The sequence below is a fragment of the Somniosus microcephalus genome, chromosome 3 (assembly GCF_052327205.1).
Source record: "Somniosus microcephalus isolate GS21.2 chromosome 3, FLI_Smic_1.0, whole genome shotgun sequence".
NCBI classification, from domain to species: Eukaryota; Metazoa; Chordata; class Chondrichthyes; order Squaliformes; family Somniosidae; genus Somniosus; species Somniosus microcephalus.
In genome coordinates, this window is record NC_140989.1 from 292,764,592 (window position 1) to 292,788,778 (window position 24,187).

The following is a 24,187-nucleotide window of genomic DNA, read 5'->3' on the forward strand; positions in this document are numbered from 1 at the left end:
ACTATGACACTCAAATCTGGGTTAAAAAAGGGGGGAATTTCATTTAAAAGTGTCTTGAACGCCAAGCAGAGTTCTAACACGCCAGTATTTCAACTAACTCAGTTCCCCCTCTCAATTGGACAGATTGACGAAGCTCCAATGCACTGTGGCGATATCAGTATTATATCCATTCAAGAAAAGAAAAATCACTTTTTTTCTTGATAGTGAAACTAATCTTAGTAATGTTTGGTTAAATTTGCACCAGCGAGCATAAATCAGAATATCATAAGGCAGCTTCAATATGGAAAAGAAACAGGAAATAATTTTTTCACATTAGTCTTTTATTTTCAAACAGTCTTACTTCTCATTTTGCTAATGTCCGAGGGTACACTCTTCAGTTTGTTGTTAGCCAGATTGAATCGCAGTAGACCGGACAGCTCGCCAAGGGTGCTTGGAACTGTTGAAAGTTGATTGTTGGACACATCCTGTCAAACACAGAAAACTGAATCAGTATCCCAACAACCAGAAACGCTGTTTACGGAGGTCACGGACCATCATCAAAGACCCTACCCACCCCAGCCACAGTCTGTTCGCCCTCCTGCCATCTGGGAGACGCTACAGATGCATTCGCACCCGAACGACCAGATTTAGGAACAGCTTCTTTCCCAGGGCTGTCATCCCACTGAACTCCACAAATAAACTCTAAAGCCTGCACATCTGCCAATGCACTTTATTATGGTTATGTTTATGTTAATGTATTACAAGCCAAATGAATGTTGAATGTTTAAATGTCTTAATCTAAATGTACACTCTCGGGAGCCGCAAGCCTACATTTCGTTGTACTGCACTTGTGCACTAACAACGACAATAAAGTTGAAAGTTAAAGTTAAAGTTAAAGTTGAAGTTGAACTGACAGCCGATTTGCAACTCGCATTTTCAGGATGGGGTACAGCTTTGGTCCCTAAAAACAAATATGTATGAAAATCCAGCTACTATGCATGTTTCCTTGCTGTCATTTCCAAGACTGTGCTCATTTAGTTAGTTTTTTTAAGCACTCATTCATTTTTTTTTAAATTAAGGTGGGAAGCACTAAGTAGACATAGAGCAACTGTCCTACGGTAGCCCAATATGAGGGTTCCTTTTCCATTGGAAACTATATGAAGCTAAATACAGATATTCCAATGTTTTAAATCACAGTTGATTTTTCATTCCTGATGGTTAGGAGAGAATGGAGAAGGCGGGAGAGATAGGGCAGAGGGAGTGTAGATGGGGAAGGATGAAGGGAGAGGGGGAGGGGAGGTAAGGGGGAAGAGTGGGAGATGGGGAAGAGGATAAGAAACAGGGTAAGCTGAAGAGACAGGAAATGAGAAACCAGGAGAGGGTGTGGAGAAGGAGGAAAACAGAGGGTGCAACAGACAGAAGCGGGTGGGAGAACAGAGGTGAGACTGACAGAAGAGACAAGACCATCAGCTCGTAATACATTAAAAATGATATGTCAGCACACAGAGATGTTGCACTCCAGATATCACACTACGTTGCAAATGCAAAACAATCTTTAAATACCATATGCTCCTGACCTGCACTTCAAACCTCAAGCCTGAATCTAACAAACATATTCCAGTCTCCAAACTTCCCTGATCAAACGATTAAACTCTGACCATAGCCTATGTTTACGCAACAATAATTAGACTGCGTTGCCTCAAAAATGATACAGCTGCACCTTAGGAGAATCTATATATATATAAAATCCGTCCGTCTGTCTGTCTGTCTGCTACACACTCAAAAGTTAGAGCATACCTACACATATGTTATATCAAAAGAAAGCTTATGATTAGGGGAGTCTCATAGGCGTATTTACTTTTTGGTCAGACAAAAATTGTTCGGACAGTATACAAAAAACATTCAAAAATCCGCTCATTAGCGGTTGACCAATCCTACCGCTCATTAGCATTGAGTGACGTGCTGGTTGACCAATCCTACGGGGTGGGCGGGGGCCTAATCCTTCAAACTGCCGTTAGTACGGGAGCGGGAGCTGAGCGGCGCCCATTAAACACCTGCCAGGCCTCAAGCTAAAAAAATGGTAATGGAGGTGAGGAAATTGTTGATTCATTAGTATTGACACATTAACCACTGGAGGCAATGCCAGAAACGACACAGATGGGGATTAAATGATATGAAATATAGATTTCCAGCAAAAAAAAGTCAGGACAGGCACAGGGTGCACGCGCAGCAGGCGACACACCCCGTCACCAAGAATGAGACCAACCCAAGGCAGTGCCGCACAAGAGGGCGCCTGACCAAGCACACCAAGTTTGTCAGAGATCTGATCCGTGAAGTATGTGGTTTTGCCCCCTATGAAAGGCGTGCAATGGAATTGCTGAAGGTCTCTAAAGACAAGTGTGCACTCAAATTCATCAAAAAGCGAGTTGGTACCCACATCCGTGCCAAGAGGGAGAGAGAAGAACTCAGCAATGTGCTGGCAGCAATGAGAAAGGCAGCTGCAAAGAAAGATTAATCTGTACAAATTTGCTACCATTAAAGTTATTTCAAAGTTAAAAAAATAAAAAATAAATTAGACATGGGAGAGTAACAGCTAATAATCCAGTGTGCAAATAGAGGGGAATGCAAAAACCCTCGGCACCACCGGGCAGTCCAGCTAGTACAATATACATCATATGGTTTAACACTCTTGACATTATGCATCATTTAGTTCATTATGAGCAACTCCACAGAAGTTCCATTAGTATTTATATGTAACTGGTAAATCCCCTGTGACATGGACGCTATACCTGAAATGTTAACTCATCTGTGCTCTCCACAGATTCTGGCTGACCTGCTGACTATTTCCATCATTTTCTGTTGTTGTTTCAGATTCCCTGAGATGTTGCTCTCAGGTAGTCCAGGGCCTGCTACATGGTTTCTGATGCTTATTTCTGGCCTAAACTAGACAATAGTTTGCCTATCACTATAACACTGCAAATTTACTGGAGCAATGTGTCATAGAAACATAGACATAGAAAATAGGAGTAGGCCATTCGGCCCCTCGAGCCTGCTCCGCCATTCAATGCGATCATGGCTGATCATCCAAATTCAGTACCCGGTCCCTGCTTTCTCCCCATACCCCTTGATCCCTTTAGCCTTAAGAAATATGTCCAACTCCTTCTTGAATATATTTAATGAATTGGCCTCTACTGCCTTCTGTGGTGGAGAATTCCACAGGTTCACTACGCTCTGGGTGAAGAAATTCCTCCTCATTTCTGTCCTAAATGGCTTACCTCTTATCCTTAGACTGTGACCCCTGGTTCTGGACTCCCCGACTATCGGGAACATCCTTCCTGCATCTAGTCTGTCCAGTCCTGTCAGAATTTTATAAGTTTCAATGAGATCCCCTCTCATTCTTCTAAACTCCAGCGAGTACAAGCCCAATCGACCCAATCACTCCTCATACGTCATTCCTGCCATCCCAGGTATCAGCCTGGTGAATCTTCGCTGAACTCCTTCCATGGCAAGAACATCCTTCCTCAGATAAGGCGACCAAAACTGCACACAATACTCAAGATGTGCTCTCACCAAGGCCCTGTACAACTGCAGCAAGACATCCTTGTTCCTGTACTCAAACCCTCTCGCTACGAAGGACAACATGCCATTTGCCTTCTTAACCGCCTGCTGCACCTGCATGCTTACCTTCAGCGACTGGTGCACAATGACATCCAGGTCTCGTTGCACTTCCCCTTCTCCCAATCTATTGCCATTCAGATAATAATCTGCCTTCCTGTTTTTGCCACTAAAGTGGATAACCTCGCATTTATCCACATTATATTGCATCTGCCATGCTTTTGCCCAATCACCCAACCTGTCCAAATCATCCTGGAGTTTCTCGGCATCTTCCTCACAGCACACACGCCCACCCAGCTTTGTGTCGTCTGCAAATTTGGAGATATTACATCTAGTTCCCTTGTCTAGATCATTAATTAATATATATTGTGAATAGCTGGGGCCCAAGGACCGATCCCTGTGGTACCCCACTAGTCACTGCTTGCCACTCGGAAAAAGACCCGTTTATTCCAACTCTTTGCTTTCTGTCTGCCAACCAGTTCTCTATCCAAGTCAATACCTTGCCCCCAATCCCATGTACCTTAACTTTACACGCTAATCTCTTATGCGGGACCTTATCAAAAGCCTTCTGAAAGTCCAAATACACCACATCCACTGGTTCTCCCTTATCTATTTTACCAGTTACATCCTCAAAAAATTCCAGTAGGACTGACAAGGTAAAAATACTGAAAGATACAGGTCTCAGGCATAATAGAAACCTGTAGAAAGCAAGGTAAGAAGTCACAATTACAAATTATGTAAGTCTCCCCTGTTAAGTATTTCTTGAAATCTTCAAATAGCAACAAATATCTTGCTAGATAAAGTAAAATTGGAGAGTGGTCACAGCTTTGCAAGTACAAGACTCAAGTTGGTCTTCCGCTCCACTCCTTACTTATGTATAAGATAACCTTCCACTTCAATCCCAAACAGTGGCATAAATTTATTGCAATATATATTACATATATACAGTACAAGACAACAATGCTCAACAGCTGAGGTAAAAAGAAAACCACAATTGTAAAATATAGAAGGAAATGTCGACCATGTCTATCAATATCAAAGGAAAATATTGGTTAACATTGTACTTTTGTTATTTTTTTTTAAATCATTTAGCCATTTGAGACATCCTTAGCAACTCCTCCAACAAATTCAGCAACATACCAGCTCTTCCAAATGGACAAGTTGACCTATACCCTCCGGAATCTGTTCTAATTCGTTGTGATAAAGATGCAGACTTTTCAAGCTCCTTAAATTCCAGAGTTCGTCCGGCAACTCCTTTAGTTTATTGTGGCTGCGGGTTGGAAGGCAGGGGAAAAAATGTATATATTCATATATTTATATTTTTCTAGGGTCACATACTTTTCTGTATAGCTGCCAGGTTAGAAAGAGAAATATTTTAGCAAATCTCTCTGTTCGAGTATTGTCCCAGTTACTGTGCACACCTACTAGCTGAACTATTTTACATGGCCTAGGTTAAAAACTGTCAAGAATTTTATTATTGATATAAATATAAACAGTACACAAATTTACACAATATATGCTTATCAATCACCCTGTGTCAAAAAATATTTACACTCAGTCAGCCCACAATTATTTTCCAAGACTATCAGAACTCGGCTCTCAATTAATAGAGCACAGCATAACTGAAGGAAATAAATATCTAGGTGAGAGAAGTATTAGCTGTTCCGAAGTGATCACCAGTTAGATATGGTACTTTGTCTGATGCTTTGTCATGGGACAATCTCATTGTAGTTTCAGAAAAGCAACTCTTGTAATAGGTGGCACTTCCAGCCATTTTTAGTTCACAATTATTCAACTTTTTTTTCTTATAGATGCACATTCAGCAGGATAAATCTGAGAGAAGCAAACACTTCTCTCATGAAACAACAGTTGGTGAAAGTTATGATTTGTTTCTCAGTTGAGCTGGAACTGAACACAGGCCTGTAAACATAAATGGTAGCAAGCTAGATTAGTACTGTTACCTACTATCTCAAAATCATCAAAACAAGGGGGCCGAGTGTGTATGTTGGCGGGGGGGAGAAGGGGAGGAAATAAATTTAAATGGATCCAGTGATACTTGAGTCATTGTAACAGTAGTGTTGGGCTGCCACTAAAAGAGTCCAAGTTTGAATTTCACTCTTCACAATCATTTTGTCATTTGTTTTGAATGGATGAAGTTGATAGTGCTCTACTGGATTGCAACATGAAGGGCTTAACATAAGTGGGTAGTTAGACATTCCAGCTAGAACAGTCCCACACACAAAAGCATACTTTGTCAACTGACACTCAGAGGAATCCATGCCCAGGCTGATACTATAGCATCAGTGAGAGAATCAAGAAAATAGGACAAAAATAAATGGAAGTCAGAAATAACTTCTTAGAAAGCTTTAATCTCTTGGGAAGTGTAAAAGTTAATTTGATTAATGAACAGATTCTCTTTAGGCTCACAAGTTGTATTAATTAAAATAAGCACATAAATCAGGCTGTGCAGTTTGGACAGATACATCTCTTTTCCAATGTGATTAATGGCTTTATCCTGGTATAGCGTGCTTCAGTATAACACTTTACAATGAACGTTGCAAAAATGATGCTGTTGCACACTAAAACACCATCACAGTGTATGGATTGGGAGGTGGTGTGTTAGCACTTGTCTTTCACCCCTGAACCAGAGTTCAAATCCAATCCAGATTAATGGGGTGAAGTGTGCTCTAGGACTCTAATCAAATGAGCATGTGCAGTTGCAATTCAATTCCCAGCTGGCATTAGAATTTGCGTCTCAGGGCACTGGATGGTCAGGAAATAATTGGAAAGTTGTCACACTGGTACAGTAGGAAATACTCATGAGGTTGGAGCCGAGGCATAAAACAAAAAATAAGTGGAAAACACTCAGCAGGTCAGGCAGCATCTGTGGAGAGAGAAACAGAGTTAATGTTTCAGGTCGATGACCTTTCATCAGAACTATTTTTGGAGCGAGGTAAAGAGACCTCCACTCTACATCTCACTGTGCAATACCTAGAAGTGCTTGATGATGGCCGTGAATACCCAAAATGGAATATGCTTCATTCCCCAGTACTACCATCCCTCATCTGAAGAGCACAAAAAAAGCTCTGATGTTAGTGACAAGTTGGTTTTGTCAATCTAACTTGGTAATCATCTAGTCTGCCCACTAATTTTAATGACTTGAATATATGGATGTATTTAAATTGTCCTAAAAATGGTACTTTCTATTGGTTGCAAGCACTATTCCCCATATCTTAAAATCTTGTGTTTGCATCATGCTTAATGAATCAGAGACTTTAAACATGTACTAGCCGGCGAGCAAATAAACAGTCACATTTAATCACTGGCTTTGTTACTACACAAGTGGCACTAGTCATCTGAGGATTCCAATAACAGGACCAATGTGTGTAAATCGATAACTGTACTAGTACTAATTGCAGTAGTCCAGAGGCTTGGACTAATGATCCAGAGACGTGAGTTCAAATCCCACCACGGCAGCTGGGGAATTTAAATTCAGTTAATTAAATAAATCTGGAATAAAAAGCTAGCATCAGTAATGGTAGCCATGAAACTATCGGATTGTCGTAAAAACCCATCTGGTTCACTAACGTCCTTTAGGGAAGGAAATTTGCCGTCCTTTCCTGGTCTGGCCTATATGTGACTCCAGACCCACAGCAATGTGGTTGACTCTTAACCGCTCTCTGAAATGGCCTAGCAAGCCACTCAGTTGTAACAAACTGCTACGAAACAAAATAATAAAAATGAAACCGGATGGACCACCTGGCACCGACCTCGGCACTGGCTACGGACACGACAACGGCACACCCAGCCCAGTCAACCCTGCAAAGTCCTCCTCACCAACACCTGGGGACTTGTGCCAAAATTGGGAGAGCTGTCCCACAGACTATTCAAGCAACAGCCTGACACAGTCATACTCACAGAATCATACCTTTCAGCCAATGTCCCAAACTCCTCCATCACCATCCCTGGGTATGTCCTGTCCCACCGGCAGGACAGACCCACCAGGGGTGGCGGCACGGTGGTATACAGTCGGGAAGGAGTGGCCCTGGAAGTCCTCAACAATGACTCCGGACCCCATGAAGTCTCATGGCTTCAGGTCAAGCATGGGCAAGGAAACCCCCTGCTGATTACCACCTACCGCCCTCCCTCAGCTGATGAATCAGTACTCCTCCATGTTGAACACCACTTGGAAGAAGCACTGAGAGTAGCAAGGGCACAGAACGTACTCTGGGTGGGGGACTTCAATGTCCATCACCAAGAGTGGCTCGGTAGCACCACTACTGACCAAACTTGCGAGTCCTGAAGGACTTAGCTGCCAGTCTGGGCTTGCGACAGGTGGCGAGAGAGCCAACACGAGGGAAAAACCTACTTGACCTCGTCCTCACCAATCTACCAGTCGCAGATGCATCTGTCCGTGACAGTATTGGTAGCAGTGACCACCACACAGTCATTGTGGAGACAAAGTCCTATCTTCACACGGAGGACACCCTCCATCGTGTTGTGTGGCACTACCACCGTGTTAAATGGGATAGTTTCAGAACACATCTAGCAGCTCAAAACTGGGCATCCACGAGGCGCTGTGGCCCATCCCTCACTCTACCATTACCATCAAGCCAGGAGACCAACCATAGCTCAATGAGTGTAGAAGAGCATGCCAGGAGCAGCACCAGGCGTACCTAAAAATGAGGTACCAACCTGGGGAAACGGCAACACAGGACTACATGCATGCTAAAAAACGGAAGCATCATGCTATAGACAGGGCTAAGCGATCCCACAATCAATGGATCAGATCAAATCTCTGCAGTCCTGCCACATCCAGTCGTGAATGGTGGTGGACCATTAAACAACTAACGGGAGGAGGAGGCGGCTCCATGAACATCCCCATCCTCAATGATGGTGGAGCCTAGCACGTGACTGCAAAAGACAAGGCTGAAGCATTTGCAACGATCTTCAGCCAGAAGTGCCGAGTGGATGATCCATATCGGCCTCCTCCTGAGGTCCCCACCATCACAGAAGCCAGTCTTCAACCAATTTGATTTACTCCACGTGGTATCAAGCAACGGCTGAGCACACTGGATACAGCAAAGGCTATGGGCCCTAACAACATCCCGGCTCTTGTGCTGAAGACTTGTGCTTCAGAACAAGCCGCGCCTCTAGCCAAGCTGTTCCAGTACAGCTACAACACTGGCATCTATCTGACAATGTGGAAAACTGCCCAGGTATGTCCTGTCCACAAAAAGCAGGACAAATCCAACCCGGCCAATTACTGCCCTATCAGTCTACACTCAATCATCAGCAAAGTGATGGAAGGTGTCATCGACAGTGCTATCAACCGGCACTTACTCACCAATAACCTGCTCACTGATGCCCAGCTGGGTTCTGCCAAGATCACTCGGCTCCCGACCTCATTACAGACTTGGTCCAAACATGGACAAAGGAGCTGAATTGCAGGAGAAATGAGAGTGACTGCCCTTGACATCAAGGCAGCATTTGACAGAGTGTGGCATGAAGGAGCCCTAATAAAACTGAAGTCAATGGGATTCAGGGGGAAAACTCTCCATTGGCTGGAGTCATAACTAGCACAAAGGAAGATGGTTGTGATGATTGAAGGTCAATCATCATAGCCCCAGGACATTGCTGCAGGAGTTCCTCAGGGCAGTGTCCTAGGCCCAACCATCTTCAGCAGCTTCATCAATGGCCTTCCCTCCAACATAAAGTCAGAAATGGGGATGTTCGCTGATGACTGCAGTGCTCAGTGCCATTCACAACTCCTTTGATAATGAAGCAGTCCATGCCCATATGCAACAAGACCTGAATGACAAGCAAGAGTCTAACATAGAAACCATAGAAAAATAGGAGCAGGAGTAGGCCATTCGGCCCTTCGAGCCTGCTCCACCATTCAATATGATCATGGCTGATCCTCTATCTCAATACCATATTCCCGTTCTCTCCCCATACCCATTGATGCCTTTTGTATCTAGAAATCTATCTATCTCCTTCTTAAATATATTCAGTGACTTGGCCTCCACCGCCTTCTGTGGTAGAGAATTCCACAGGTTCACCACCCTCAGAGAAGAAATTTCTCCACATCTCAGTCCTAAATATCCTACCCAGTATCCTGAGACTGTGACCCCTCGTTCTAGACCCCCCAGCCAGGGGAAACATCCTCCCTGCATCCAATCTGTCTAGCCCTGTCAGAATTTTATATGTTTCAATGAGATCCTCTCTCATTCTTCTAAACTCTGGTGAATACAGGCCTAGTCGACCTAATCTCTCCTCATACGACAGTCCTGCCATCCCAGGAATCAGTCTGGTGAACCTTCGCTGCACTCCCTCTAAGGCAAGTATATCCTTTCTTAGATAAGGAGACCAAAACTGCACACAGTACTCCAGGTGTGGTCTCACCAAGGCCCTGTACAACTGCTGTAAGACAACCTTTCTCCTGTACTCAAATCCTCTTGCAATGAAGGCCAACATACCATTTGCCTTCCTAACTGCTTGCTGTACCTGCATGTTTGCTTTGAGTGACTGGTGTACAAGGACACCCAGGTCCCTTTGTACATCAGCATTTCCCAATCTAGCACCATTTAAGTAATACACTACTTTTCTGCTTTTCCTACCGAAGTAGATAACTTCACATTTATCCACATTATACTGCATTTGCCATGTATTTGCCCACTCACTCAACTTGTCTAAATCGCCTTGAAGCCTCTTTGCATCCTCCTCATAACTCACAATCCCACCTAGTTTCGTGTCGTCAGCAAACTTGGAAATATTACATTTGGTTCCCTCATCCAAATCATTGATATATATTGTGACTAGCTGGGGCCCAAGCACTGATCCCTGCGATACCCCACTGGTCACCACCTGCCACCCCGAAAAAGACCCATTTATTCCTACTCTCTGTTTCCTGTCTGTTAACCAATTTTCAATCCATGCAAGTATATTACCCACAATCCCATGTGCTTTAATTTTGCACACTAACCTCTTATGTGGGACTTTATCAAAGGCCTTCTGAAAATCCAAATACACCACATCCACTGGTTCTTCCTTATCTATTCTACCAGTTACATCCTCAAAAAACTCCAGTAGGTTTGTCAAACACAATTTCCCTTTCATAAATCCATGCTGACTTTGTCTAATCCCGTTGATATTTTCTAAGTGTCCTGTTATCACATCCTTTATAATAGACTCTAGCATTTTCCCCACTACTGATGTTCGGCTAACCGGTCTGTAGTTCCCGGTTTTCTCTCTCCCTCCTTTTTTAAATAGTGGGGTTACATTTGCCACCCTCCAATCTGCAGGAACTGTTCCATAATCTATAGAATTTTGGAGGATGACAACCAATGCATCCACTATTTCCATGGCTACCTCTTTTAGTACTCTGGGATGCAGATTATCAGGCCCTGGGGATTTATCAGCTTTCAGTCCCATTAATTTCTCCAGCACTATTTTTTTACTAATACTAATTTCCTTTAATTCCTCCTTCTCACTAGACCCTTCGTTCCCTAGCATTTCTGGGACATTATTTGTGTCCTCTTCCGTGAAAACAGAACCAAAGTATTTGTTTAATTGCTCTGCCATTTCCTTGTTCTCCATTATAAATTCTCCCGTTTCTGACTGTAAGGGACCTACATTTGTCTTCATTAATCTTTTTCTTTTTACATACTTGTAGAAGCTTTTACAATCCGCTTTTATGTTCCTTGCAAGTTTACTCTCATACTCTATTTTTCCCCTCTTAATCAATCTCTTGGTCCTTTTTTGCTGAACTCTAAACTGCTCCCAATCCTCAGGCTTGCTACTTTTTCTGGCAACTTTATATGACTCCGCTTTGGATCTAATGCTATCCTTAATTTTTTTTTTTGTTAGCCATGGTTGGGCCACTTTTCCTTTTCTGTTTTTTGCGCCAGAAAGGAATGTATAACTGTTGCAATTCATGCATTCGTTCCTTAAATATTAGCCACTGCCTATCCACCGTCATGCCTTTTAATGAAGCTCCCCAATCTATCATAGCCAACTCACTCCTCATACCTTCGTAGTTTCCTTTGTTTAGATTTAGGACCCTAGTTTCGGATTGGACTTCTTCACTTTCCATTTTAATGAAGAATTCTATCATGTTATGGTCACTCTTCCCTAAAGGACCCCGCACAACAAGATTATTAATTAACCCCTCTCATTGCACAATACCCAATCTAGGATAGCCTGTTCCCTAGTTGGCTCGTCAACGTACTGGTCTAAAAATGCATCTCGTACACACTCCAGGAATTCATCGTCCACAGTATTATTGCTAATTTGGTTTGGCCAGTCTTTCTGTAGATTAAAGTCACCCATGATTACTGTAGTACCCTTGTTACATGCATCTCTAATTTCCTGTTTGATGCCATCCCCTACATTACCACTACTGTTTGGAGGCCTATAGACAACTCCCACCAATGTTTTCTGCCCCTTGGTGCTTCTTAGCTCCACCCAGACTGATTCTACATCTTGATTTTCTGAGCCAATATCCTTTCTCACTATTGCTCTGATTTCATCCTTTACTAACAAGGCCAACCCACCTCCTTTTCCTTTTCGCCTGTCCTTCCTAAATATCAAATATCCTTGGATATTCAGCTCCCAGCCTTGGTCACCCTGCAGCCATGTCTCCGTAATCGCAATTATATCGTATCCGTTTACATCTATTTGTGCTGTTAATTCATCTACCTTATTACGAATGCTTCATGCATTCAGATACAGTGCCTTTAGATTTGTCTTTTTAACATTTTTAGACATCTTAATCTTTTTTTGTACTATGGCCCTATTTGTCTTACCATCATTTTTTCTTAACCTGGACACTATTTGTTCGTGCACTCCTTTGTTTCTATACTCTGTCACTTCCTGACACAATCTGGTTATCCTTACCCCAATCACCTTCCTGCACTGCTTCCTTGTCTTTTCTCTTTAGCATTCTAGACCACTGCCCCTTGACATTCAATGGCATTCCCATTGCCAAATCCCCCACCATCAATATCCTGGGGGGGGGGGTCACCATTGACCAGAAACTTAACTGGACCAGCTACATAAATACGGTGGCAACAAGAGCAGGTCAGAGGCTAGGCATTCTGCGGCAAGTATCTCAACTCCTGACTCCCCAAAGCCTTTCTACCATTTACAAGGCACAACTAAGGAGTGTGATGGAATACTTTCCACTTGCCTGGATGAGTGCAACTCCAACAGTCAGGAAGCTCGACACCATCCAGGACAAAGCAGCCCGCTTGATTGGCACCCCATCCATCACCTTAAACATTCACTCCCACCAGCACCAGCATACCGTGGCTGCAGTGTGTACCATCTACAAAATGCACTGCAGCAACTCGTCAACGCTTCTTCAGCAGCACCTCCCAAACCCGTGGCCTCAACCACCTAGAAGGACAAGGGCAGCAGACGCACGGGAACACCAGCACCTTCAAGTTCCCCTCCAAGTCACACACCATCCTGACTTAGAAGTATATCGCCGATTCTTCATCGTCGCTGGGTGAAAATCCTGGAACTCCCTACCTAATAACACTGTGGGAGTACCTTCATCACACGGACTGCAGTGGTTCAAGGAAGCGGCTCATCACCACCTTCTCAAGGGCAATTAGGGATTGGCAATAAATGCTGGCCTTGCCAGCGACGCCCACATCCCATAAACAATTTATTTTTAAATACCTGGTTCCAGTAGCTCAAATCACCATTGGTTATTGCCGATTTCCCAGTCTCAGTGTGTGCTGATAAAGTAGCCATGAGATGAGTATAAAGTGAGAGTCCCTAACCTCAAAACATATTTATACAAGACATTCTTACCTACTGGCTATTTTAACATCACAGAGTTAATTAATCAGCTGTTTAAATGGCTAGTTGACTCTGAACAGTTCTGCAGGGTATTAAAGGAATCCATCACAAACTGATCAATACAAATCAACCTAAGCTCAAGGAACAGCACCTCATCTTTCAACTGGGCACTTGAGCCTTATGGACTCAACATCGAGTTCAACAATTTCAGACCATAACTTCTGGCCCTATTATTGTTTTCTCTCTCTCTCTCTCACATGGCAGCTGTCGATCATTCTGCCATTGTCATTTACACTTCATCTAGTCATCTTTTGTTGGACTCAATATCGAGTTCAACAATTTCAGATCATAACCTCGGCCCCTATTACATTTTTACTTATATTTTTTCCACCCCCTTGTTTTGGGTTCCCACCCCCCCCCTTGTACTGACTTGTGCAACCAAAGTAAAACCTACATATAAGGCTCAATTAATTCCATCAACCAGAATTTGAGCTTTATGTTCACAAGTGGATTTTACCATATCAGCACAATAGGTTTCAATGTGGATCAGTGTAAAATCAGGGTTGGTATCTTGTTGCAAATTTGCATTCTGTTTCAGAATTTGCACATTTAAAATATAAAATTGCAATCTTGTAAGATACATTTTTATTTCTTGCTGCCTAGTATTGCTTGTTTGAATTTTGCAAAGCTGAAAAGGACTGTTGTCAATGTTTTTAATTCCTAAATCCACCATAACAGCAATGATAACAGCCATTGACAAACCTCCAGACAAGCAAAATTCTAGCAGCCAAAACCAGCAGAGCAAGAATCAGTGGCCACATCATGAATACCTGCAAATTTTGCTTGTATTAGTTCATCCACGATTAGATGGTTAGATCTGGTGTGAAGTGTCTGAGAATACTGAATTTGCAAACGCAGTTGTGTTCAAGAAATATTGAGCTCATGGATAAAATGTTAGTGTTTTGAAAAACAAACCTGATTGTAAGAGATTTTTTTTAAGTAACTATTTATTGGATCTTCCATAGCGTAGGTGAAAAATATGAGCCAAATTCAAAATGATTTACATTTTTAGGCAAGTGGGCCAATAGGTTTCAGTGTGGATCAGTGCAAAATAATTAGTATAGGAGCAAGGAATCAAAAGAGGGATTAAGTGTTAAATGAAAAAGCCATACAAGTGTGCTGGTAAGGAAATTGTCAGTTGTTGTGAATCTATGAAAGTCAGCAGAGTGCTTAGTTGCAGTAAAGCAAAGTATTGGGTTGCATTAGCAGCAGCACAAAGCAAATGAGGCTGTATAGTTGCTGTATAAAATGTTGGTCAGTCCCAATTTGGATTATTGGGTGCAGTTCTGGTCACCTAGTCACAGGAAGGATATTATTGTCAATGAAAGGGTATTGAGACAAGCTACAAAGACAATTTCAGCCATCAAGATTTTAAGATATGAGGAAATGTTGATAAAGCTAAACTTTCCTTTTTTTCAAAAAATACATCGGGTAATCTAATTGACGTTTTCTAGATTATGAATGGAAAAGACAAAATTGATCTAGGTAAATTATTTTGACCATTTTAAATACCAGAGTACACAAATTAAAAATTAGGAAGTTAAGATCAAGGAGGAACTTTATTCACCCAAAAAGGTAATAAACTTGTGGCCTAAGCCATCGGGGAAAGGCCGCTGAAGTGGACAGTACAACTGTGTTCAAGACACAATTAGATGCGTTTCTAGATTCAGCAAGACTGAGGGATATAGTGAGAAGGTAGATAGATGGGGTTGAGTAATGAAAAAGGGGCAGTCTTATTGGACCTAATGGTTATCTCCTGTTCCTAAAAATTCTTATGCTCTTGACTAATGCAGTTCTAATCTTAAAGGAATTCCACTTTGTTATTCTGAAATAGATCAATCACATTTCATCTAAAAAAAATACATTAACAATTGCAATACCTGATATTGAGCTTCTGGAGATTCAGCAGCTGCCCAATTGCACAAGGAAGGGAAGTCAGCTGATTATCATGGACCTAGAACCAATTTTTTTTTAAATCAGTAACTTGATCTGCAGATAAAAATCTGTTGTAAAATACATTATTCTATTGACTGCAACCATGGCATACCATTTAGTTAAGCAATCATGCATTTTAGGGTGTCTGAGAGATACTTTTTACCTCAAAGTTTTAATTAGCCAATATTACAATTCAGTAAAGTGAAAGATAACAACACATACTGGTTAACTTTAAAGGAATTCTTACTAAAAAGAAACATATACAGTACTCAGAACTCAATTCCTCATACATTCTAATGGTTCCATAGATACTCTTTAAAAGAAGCAATAGTCAAATATTTCATCAGCATGCAGTTAATTATGTACTCTTACCCCCTTGTGATTAAGTGCAAATTGATTTTTCCCCCTAGAAAGCTGTCCCAGAAGATTCATGCTTTCAATTGAAAACTGGGTCACTGTGCTCCCACCAGCAGGAAAATGGACTACTTGGCTGATCAACGGGGTTTTCTTGCGTAAATGTCTTATAGAAATTGGTCAGATTATAGATTCTGAAATGCAGTATTATGCAATTTTTTGTACTTGATAATTTTTTGCTGCCTTAAAATGCTTTCTTTCAAGCTAGTTTTAAACAAGGAAGCTGGTATTCAAAACTGACGCACTGCACTGGTCTGTCCGAGTTTAAGTGCCAAACTTGATTGATTTGCCATCCTCCAGCAGACTGTCTGGCGAATGGAATTTTAGAACTATGTTCCTTTTCTTTATTATTCAAGCACACAGTCTGGCAGATCATCCTGGAAGTGACATTAATGAGGAAATATTACTCCCATGCCCCCTCACAATTGATATTGGCTTGAATATAGTTAAGATAATTGCAGACCAAAATTATGTTATGAGAAAAAGAGTGGTGGTAGTAGATGGGCAGTGCTGTCTTATAATATGAATGCTAAGATCCCATCTCTCTAAATAACAGTTTCATATACACCAGTAATATCAGTTCTGTGCTGTATTCTATTCTGATGCAAATGTGTTAAACTAATTTTCAATACACGATCTAGTACAGGTATGTATATTTACATCAAGCACTGTGAGGGCTGGCAGGAGCTGAATATCCTCCGATAAGCACTGCAGTTTGTTAGAAGCCAAGATAAGTTTATTTAAATCTGTCTGATCCCACCAGCGATCATTTGCACTAAAGGAGACGTTCAAATGGGATTCCTCCGGAGGGTCCACGTTTATCCGCCATACACTCTGGGGTACTGCAATAAAATAAAAAGAGACAATGTTTGTCAAACAACAATTACAATAGAGTCTAATTCTGAACATTTGCGTATATTGATCCATTTGCCGTAATAATGCATCTTAACTGCACTGGTGTGACAAGTGAACATTTGCATCTAAAATTTTGCATTTGAATCTCTTATTTATACTGTTTTTGCATGTATTAGAGAGACCACAAAAACAAGAACAGCAGGGAGATGGTTAATTATAAATGAGGGAAATCTTAGAAGGATTATACCATCATTCAAGTAAGGTGTGGCATCCTCTATGAAAATAAGCCCAGAATTTAGACATGTTATATAAGTAGCAGTATTATTGCAGAGAAGTTTGATAAAGAAGGAATGATGCAAGTTTTGGGACCATACTAGTGATGGCATAGTTTACTTATTCGATAAGTTGGCTGACTCAATTAAACCACTTTGGTGGGAAACAAATGTTGTTTAAGCTACACTTGACTGACTCCTATGTCTAATAGTGGGTGAAGGAGAATTGTGCAGAAACACCACGCAAAGTATTCATTTGAACAGGCGAGATTCATACTGGAAAGCCAAAGTGCCTAAACTTCTTGTAAAACTAGAGGCATATTTAAAGTAGATGGGCAAGCTATTTTGTGATCCAATTCTCTGGTTCCCAGCTCTGCCCCGCCTCAGCCCATCTGCTGCTGAAACCAACATCCATGCTTTTGCTACCTCCAGACTTGACATTCTTATGCTCTCCTAGACGGTTTCCCATCTTCCACCATCCAGAAACAAGCTCATCCGAAACTCTGCTGCATGTATCCTAACTCTCACTAAGTCCCATTCGCCCATCGCCCCTGTGCTCGCTGACCTATATCGGCTCCTGGTTCTCGATTTTAAAATTCTCATTCTCATGTTCAAATCCCTTCATGACCTCACCCCTCCCCATCTCTGTACCCTCCTCCAGCCCTACAACCCTCAGAGAACTCTTCACTCCTCCAATTCTGGCCTCAAGAATCCTCGACTTCTTTTGCCCCACCATTGGTGATCGTGCCTTAAGCTGTCGAGGCCCTCAGCTCTGAAATTCCCTCCCTAAACCTCTCCGTCTCTCTTACCTCCTTTAAGAGACTCCTTAAAACCTACCTCTTTGACCAAGCTTTTGGTCACCTGTCCTAATGTCTCCATCTTTGTCTTGGTGCCAATAATTTATTTGTCTGATTTCGCTCCTGTGAAGTGCCTTGGGACATTTTACTACGTTAAAGGTACTATATAAATGCAAGTTGTTGTTTACACATTCCTTGCTTATATGAAAGTAAAGACATTCAAAAACACAAATTTATCACAATTTTAACAGATACATTTTTCCAACAAATTCACTATTTTCAACCTCCAATAAGGTGAGGATTCTACTCCACTTTTTGTGCTACTCATAACTCACTTATGGATAATTACTGTGAATGGATGAAACTATAATGATTTATATTGTTTTCTGAAGCCCAGTGATTAAGCTACCTTTGTGCAAAGGGAATGGTGCTTAAACTTAATGGAATTTTGGAAAACAGCAAGTTGAAATCTCCCTGTAAAAACCCACTTATCTATTGAAAGTTGCAAGATCAACATTAGGAAGAGCTATTTTTCCCAAACATTTCTACACTATTCTCTTGAATACAATGACCCTTGATGTGGCACGGTTCCACAAATGTCAGCAGGTCACACAAGTGACCGTTCTTCAAAAGTCAGTCTCGACAGTATGTGTCACCAAGCAACACAATTGTGGAAGGCACCACAGCCGAATCCAAATCTGTTCTTACAAAAAGCAAAATACTGCGGATGCTGGAAATCTGAAATAAAAACAGAAAATGCTGGAAATACTCAGCAGGTCAGGCAACATCTGTAGAGAGAGAAACAGAGTTAACGTTTCAGGTCGATGACCCTTCGTCAGAACTGGAAAAAGTTGGAGATGTAACAAGTTTTTAAGCAAGTGTAGGGGCAGGGAGAGAGGGGGAGGGGAGGAAAGAACAAAAGGGAAGGTCTGTGACAGGATGGAAGGCAGGAGAGATTAAGAGACAAAAGGGATGATGGTGCAAGGCAAAAGGAGATGGTAATGGGACAAGTTAAGATACAAAAGATGACTCTAGATGAAATGTAAATGGCAATGGCAGGATGATCAACAGCTACCATGTGAGAGAGAGAGAGAGAGAAAGAAAATGATAGGGGCAGAGGTTATGGTCTGAAATTGTTGAACTCGATGTTGAGTCCAGAAAGCTGTAAAGTGCCTAATCGAAAGAGGTGCTGTTCCTCGAGCTTACGTTGAGCTTCATTGGAACAGTGTAAGAGGCCAAGGACAGAGCGGTTAGAGTGGGAGTGGAGCGGAGAATTAAAGTGACAGGCGACCGGAAGCTCGGGGTCACCCTTACGGACTGAACAGAGGTGTTCCGCAAAGCAGTCACCCAATCTGCATTTGGTCTCCCCAATGTAGGGGAGACCACACCGTGAGCAGTGAATACAGTATACTAGATTGCAAGAAGTACAAGTAAATCGCTGTTTCACCTGGAAGGAGTGTTTGGGCCCCTGGACACTGGGAAGGGAGGAGGTAAAAGGGCAGGTGTTGCATCTCCTGCGCTTGCACGGGAAGGTGCCAGGCGAAGGGGAAGGGGTGTTGGGGGTGATAGAGGAGTGGACCAGGGTGTCACGGAGGGAGCACTCCCTTCAGAATGCTGAAAGGGGAGGTGAGGTGATGTGTTTGGCGGTCGGATCACGCTGGAGGTGGTGGAAATGGCAGAGGATGATCCGTTGAATGTGGAGGCTGGTGGGGTGAAAGGTGAGGACAAGGGGAACCCTATCGTGGTTCCGGGTTGGAGGGGAAGGGGTGAGAGCAGAAGTGCGGGAAATAGAGCAGACACGGTCAAAGGCCATGTCAACCACGGTAGAGGGGAATCCTCGGTTGAGGAAAAAGGAAGACATGTCGGAAGCACTAGTATGGAAGGTGGCATCGTCAGAGCAGATGCGGCGGAGACGGAGAAACTGGGAAAATGGAATAGAGTCTTTACAGGAAGCGTAGGCCAGGTAGCTGTGGGAGTCAGTGGGTTTATAGTAAATGTTTGTCAATAGCCTATCCACAGAGATGGAGACAGAGAAGTCGAGGAAGGGAAGAGTCGGAGATGAACCATGTGAAGGTGAGGGAAGGGTGGAAATTGGAAGCAAAGTGAATGAAATTTTCTAGTTCAAGGCGAGAGCAGGAAACGGCACCAATACAGTCATCAATGTACCGGAAAAAGGTGAGGAAGGGGACCAGAGTAGGAGTGGAACAAAGAATGTTCCACATATCCCATGCAAAGGCAGGCATAGCTAGGAACCATGAGGGTCCTCATAGCAGCACCTTTAATTTGGAGGAAGTGAGTGGAATCAAAGGAGAAGTTGTTCAATGTGAGAACAAGTTCAGCCAGGCGAAGGAGGGTGGTGGTGGCAGGGGACTGGTTGGGCCTCTGTTCAAGGAAGAAGCGGAGTGCCCTCAGGCCATCCTGGTGGGGGATGGAGGTGTAGAGGGATTGGACGTCCATAGTGAAAAGGAGTCGGTTGGGGCTGTTCTTGCTTGACAGCCAGACGTGAAATTCCAACAGGAGTCATTAGAGATTTTAGTTATTCCTCCCTAGACCAGAGGCATTTGGTCTGTTTCTGTACTGTAAATTCTGTGTAAGTAATATAAATTCAGGTAACAAAAACTGATTTGAAGTGTTGAGGCCAACCATAGTACCTGAACTGCAAGCCCAACAGAGATCAGGGTAAACCAGTAGCAATGAAGCAGAGTTAAATGTCCACTGCCTACAAACCTATATGCAGTGATGGGTAAGTGGGAAGTGTAGAGAAAGGTATTTAAACTAGGAAGGCGGGGGGGGGGGGGGCTGGAAAAATAAATCCAACTAGGACCAGCTCATAGTGAAGGGAGAAATAGAGGAAGATAATATTTGACAGAAAACATTTTAAAAAAGGAAGACTTGCATTTATTTAGCAAGAGGGATATGGAGTAGAGGAACAAAATAACATAAAATGGACAAGTTATAAATGGGTAAAACATTGAAGTGATGGTAACTTAAACAAAAAGGGAAAGTAATGTTTAGAAAGCAAAAAAAGGGTTTGAATGCATGTATTGCAATGCAGAGTGCAAAAGCAGGAACATATTTTGACTTCATAGCATTAACAGAAACCTGGTTGCAAACTGGATACGAATGGAAAACAAACATACTGTATTTTGATACAATATATTTAGGAGGGATGAAAAAGGAGGCAGAGTTGCAATATTAGAAGAGGCAATGTGTACAGGACCCTTTTCTCATGCAGTATGTTAGTAGATTTTCAAGGGCTAGATCTGGTTATGAGTAATTAAATAGATTAGATAGATGAGTTAAATATGGGTGAGCGCCTTGGGAGTAATGATCACAATAAGATACAAGGTACTACTAGAAAGGGAAAAGGTTAGTACAAAAACTAGAATACCAGATTGGATTTGGGCAGACTAGAAAGATAACAAGTGAGCTAGCTGAGGGGAGGTGGAAGGAGAAATTGGCACAGAACTATACAGCAACAGTGGGATCAATTAAAAAAAAAGAGGTTACAGGAGGAAAAAAAATCAAAAAATGTCAAAGGGAACCCTAAAGTATTTTATATTAGTAAAGAAAAGTATTTTTAAAAGTGAGGTGGAAACCGAGAGGATTTTCATTTTGTAAATTCCAATCAAAAAATGGTATTTAGTAAGTACAGTACTTTGTATCATCTTTACTAAAGAGAAGGATATTAGAAAAGAGATGAATACTGAAGAGATGAGTGATAAAATATTTTTTTTTAGCAAATTAGGCTAAATATCCTAGAATCCTAAGGGGGATGAGGCAAAAAATAGTTTTGGTCCCAGAAATTATATTCCAGGGCTCTATTGAGTGTAGATGTGTGCCAGAGGACTGGAGAGTAGCCAATTGTGTATCCATTTTTAAAAAGGGAGACAGAGCTAATCCAGATAATTACTGGCCAGTTAGCTAAACATCTGTGGTAGGGAACATTTTAAAGTCTTTAATGAAGGGTAAAATTGCCACATGTATGGAAAAAGAAAAAATAGTTAAAACCAGCCAGCAAGGATTTCAATCGGGACAACCATGCTTGAAAAATTCACAATTACTTTGAGGAGGTAACAGACATGGTAGATGGGGTAATACAGTGGATGTAGTGTACATGGACTTTAAGAAAGCCTTGAACAAGGTACCATATTAGAAGCTAATTAAAGATGAAGGAGTACGGAATTAGGATAATAAACTGGATTAAAAATTGTCTAGAAGGGAGAAAACAGAGAGTAGGAGTTCTGGGGAGTTTTCCCAGAGTGGATGGAAGTGGATCGTGGTATCCCACAGCAATCAGTTTGGTGACCACTTCTGTTCACTGTGTTCAATGATTTGGATATAGACATTGAGGGAGTGAAATTTGCAGATGATACAAAAATAGGAGGTATAGTTAATTCTTTAGAAGACCAAAGGAAGCTGTAAAAGGATATTGATAAAATGAGGGAATGGTCTAAAAAGTAGCAGATGGAATTCAATGTCAGTAAGTATGAGGCGATATATTTTGGTAAAATAAAGAATAGCAATCACACTCTGAATAGAAGTTGGCTCGGTGCTGTGGAAGAGCAGAGGCATTTTGGGGGACAGATTCACAGGAAATTAAAGGCAGCAAAAAGAAGCTAGGTTTTATCACAAAAGGTATGTATAGAATATAAAATCCAAGATGTAATAAACCTACAGTATATAAAACCTTAATAAGACCTGTTAAGAGTACTGTGTGCAGCATCAGGCTCTACCTTATAGGAAGGACATTGAGGCTTTGGCGAGGTTACAAAGCAGATTCAGTCTAGTATGAGGAAATGCAAAGAAAGATTTGAAAAATTGGGGCTCTTTTCATTAGAACAACACAGATTATGGGATGATATTATCAAAGTGTTTAAAATTATGAAAGGATGGGAGAGGGTAGATAGTAGCAGACTGTTTCCAGTGCTTGAGGAGCCATATATACAAGATTAAATGCAAGAGATTTAGAACAGAGAGCAAGAGAAACTTCTTTACGCAGTGTTGTGAGGCTGTGGAATTCCAGGGTTAATGGTTGAGACAGAAACATTCAAGATTACATTGGGTAAGTGGATGAAGGATAAAGGGATATAGGAACAGGGTGGATAAACTTGATTACGACTACTTGCTCATGTGGAAGGTAAGCTTCGACACAGACTGGTTAGGGAAAACGTTCCTTGGGCTTTGTGCTATTACATAAAAACCCTGAAACCTATTCTGAAGAAAGGAATGATAAAGCTTCCAATGCAACTAGCGTTGTTCCAAATGCTAAAGTATTAATTGCAAATAATAAAGACTAGTAGTTCATCCATCCAAAAAGGACCCTACATTATCTAATTCCAGAATCTAGTTGTTTCTTAAATGCCTTCACTACTCTATCTGGAAGCCTATTCTATGTTTTGAACACTGAGTGCAGAAGAACTTCCCGATAATACACTTAACTTTATCTTTTACTAATTTGAACCTGTGCCCCTTGTCCTACTCACAATTCAGAGTGACTGCTGCCAACGAACCGGAAGCTGCGCAGAAATGTTAATGTTAACCAATTCATAGAATCATAGAATGGTTACAAGCACAGACTGAGGCCATTCAGTCTATCGAACCCGTGCCGGCTCTCTGCAAGAGCACTTCAGCTAGTACCACTGCCCCGCCCTTTCCCCGTAGCCCTGCATATTTTTTCTTTCAGGTACTTATCCAATTCCCTTTTGAAAACCACGATTGAGTCTGCCTCCACCACCCTTTCAGGCAGTGCATTCCAGATCCTAATCACTTGCTGCGTAAAAAAGTTTTTCCTCATATCGCCTTTGGTTCTTTTGCCAATCACCTTAAATCTGTGTCCTCTGGTTCTTGACCATTCTGCCAATGGGAACAGTTTCTCTCTATCTACTCTGTCTAGACCCCTCATTTTTTTGAACACTTCTATCAAATCTCCTCTCAACCTTCTCTGCTCTAAGGAGAACAACCCCAGCTTCTCTAGTCTATCCACGTAACTGAAGTCCCGCATCACTGGAATCATTCTCGTAAATCTTATCTGCACCCTCTCGAAGGCCTTCACATCCTTCCTAAAGTGTGGTGCCCAGATTTGGACACAATACTCCAATTGAAGCCGAACCAATGTTTTATAAAGGTTCATCATAATTCCTTGCTTTTGTACTCTGTGGGGAGCTTTTGGAGGCGGGATTCCCACTTGTCGGGTTTTAGTCCCGCCTCCATCGACTTCTGGCCAACCCACGCTATTTTCCCTTGATTGACCTTGTTAAGCCCACCCAGTGGGCTTAGCAGGCCAATTAAGGAGAAGCCGGTTACAGAGAACATCAGCGTATGACATTTCATTTTTGACAGATGAATTGTCATCGTTTGAACGCTCTGTGAAGCTGTCAAACACTGACATTCTATGTTGTTTGATGAGTTCTTGTATTCAAGACTCATCAAACCTCTTTTGTGAGCAGA

At 41.9% G+C, this 24,187-nt stretch overlaps 1 protein-coding gene across 1 annotated transcript in view; it reads right to left on the reverse strand.

Annotated features, from left to right (window-relative positions):
• The window catches only part of lrrc40 (leucine rich repeat containing 40), a 108,222-nt gene that overhangs the window by 72,022 nt on the left and 12,013 nt on the right, over window positions 1–24,187 (reverse strand). The window contains exons 2-5 of the mRNA XM_085982771.1: window positions 16,474–16,655; window positions 15,345–15,418; window positions 4,735–4,864; window positions 341–464 (exon numbers count right to left, since the gene is read on the reverse strand). Coding sequence (XP_085838897.1) covers window positions 341–464; window positions 4,735–4,864; window positions 15,345–15,418; window positions 16,474–16,655 — 510 coding nt within the window. The remainder of the gene's footprint in view (window positions 1–340; window positions 465–4,734; window positions 4,865–15,344; window positions 15,419–16,473; window positions 16,656–24,187) is intronic.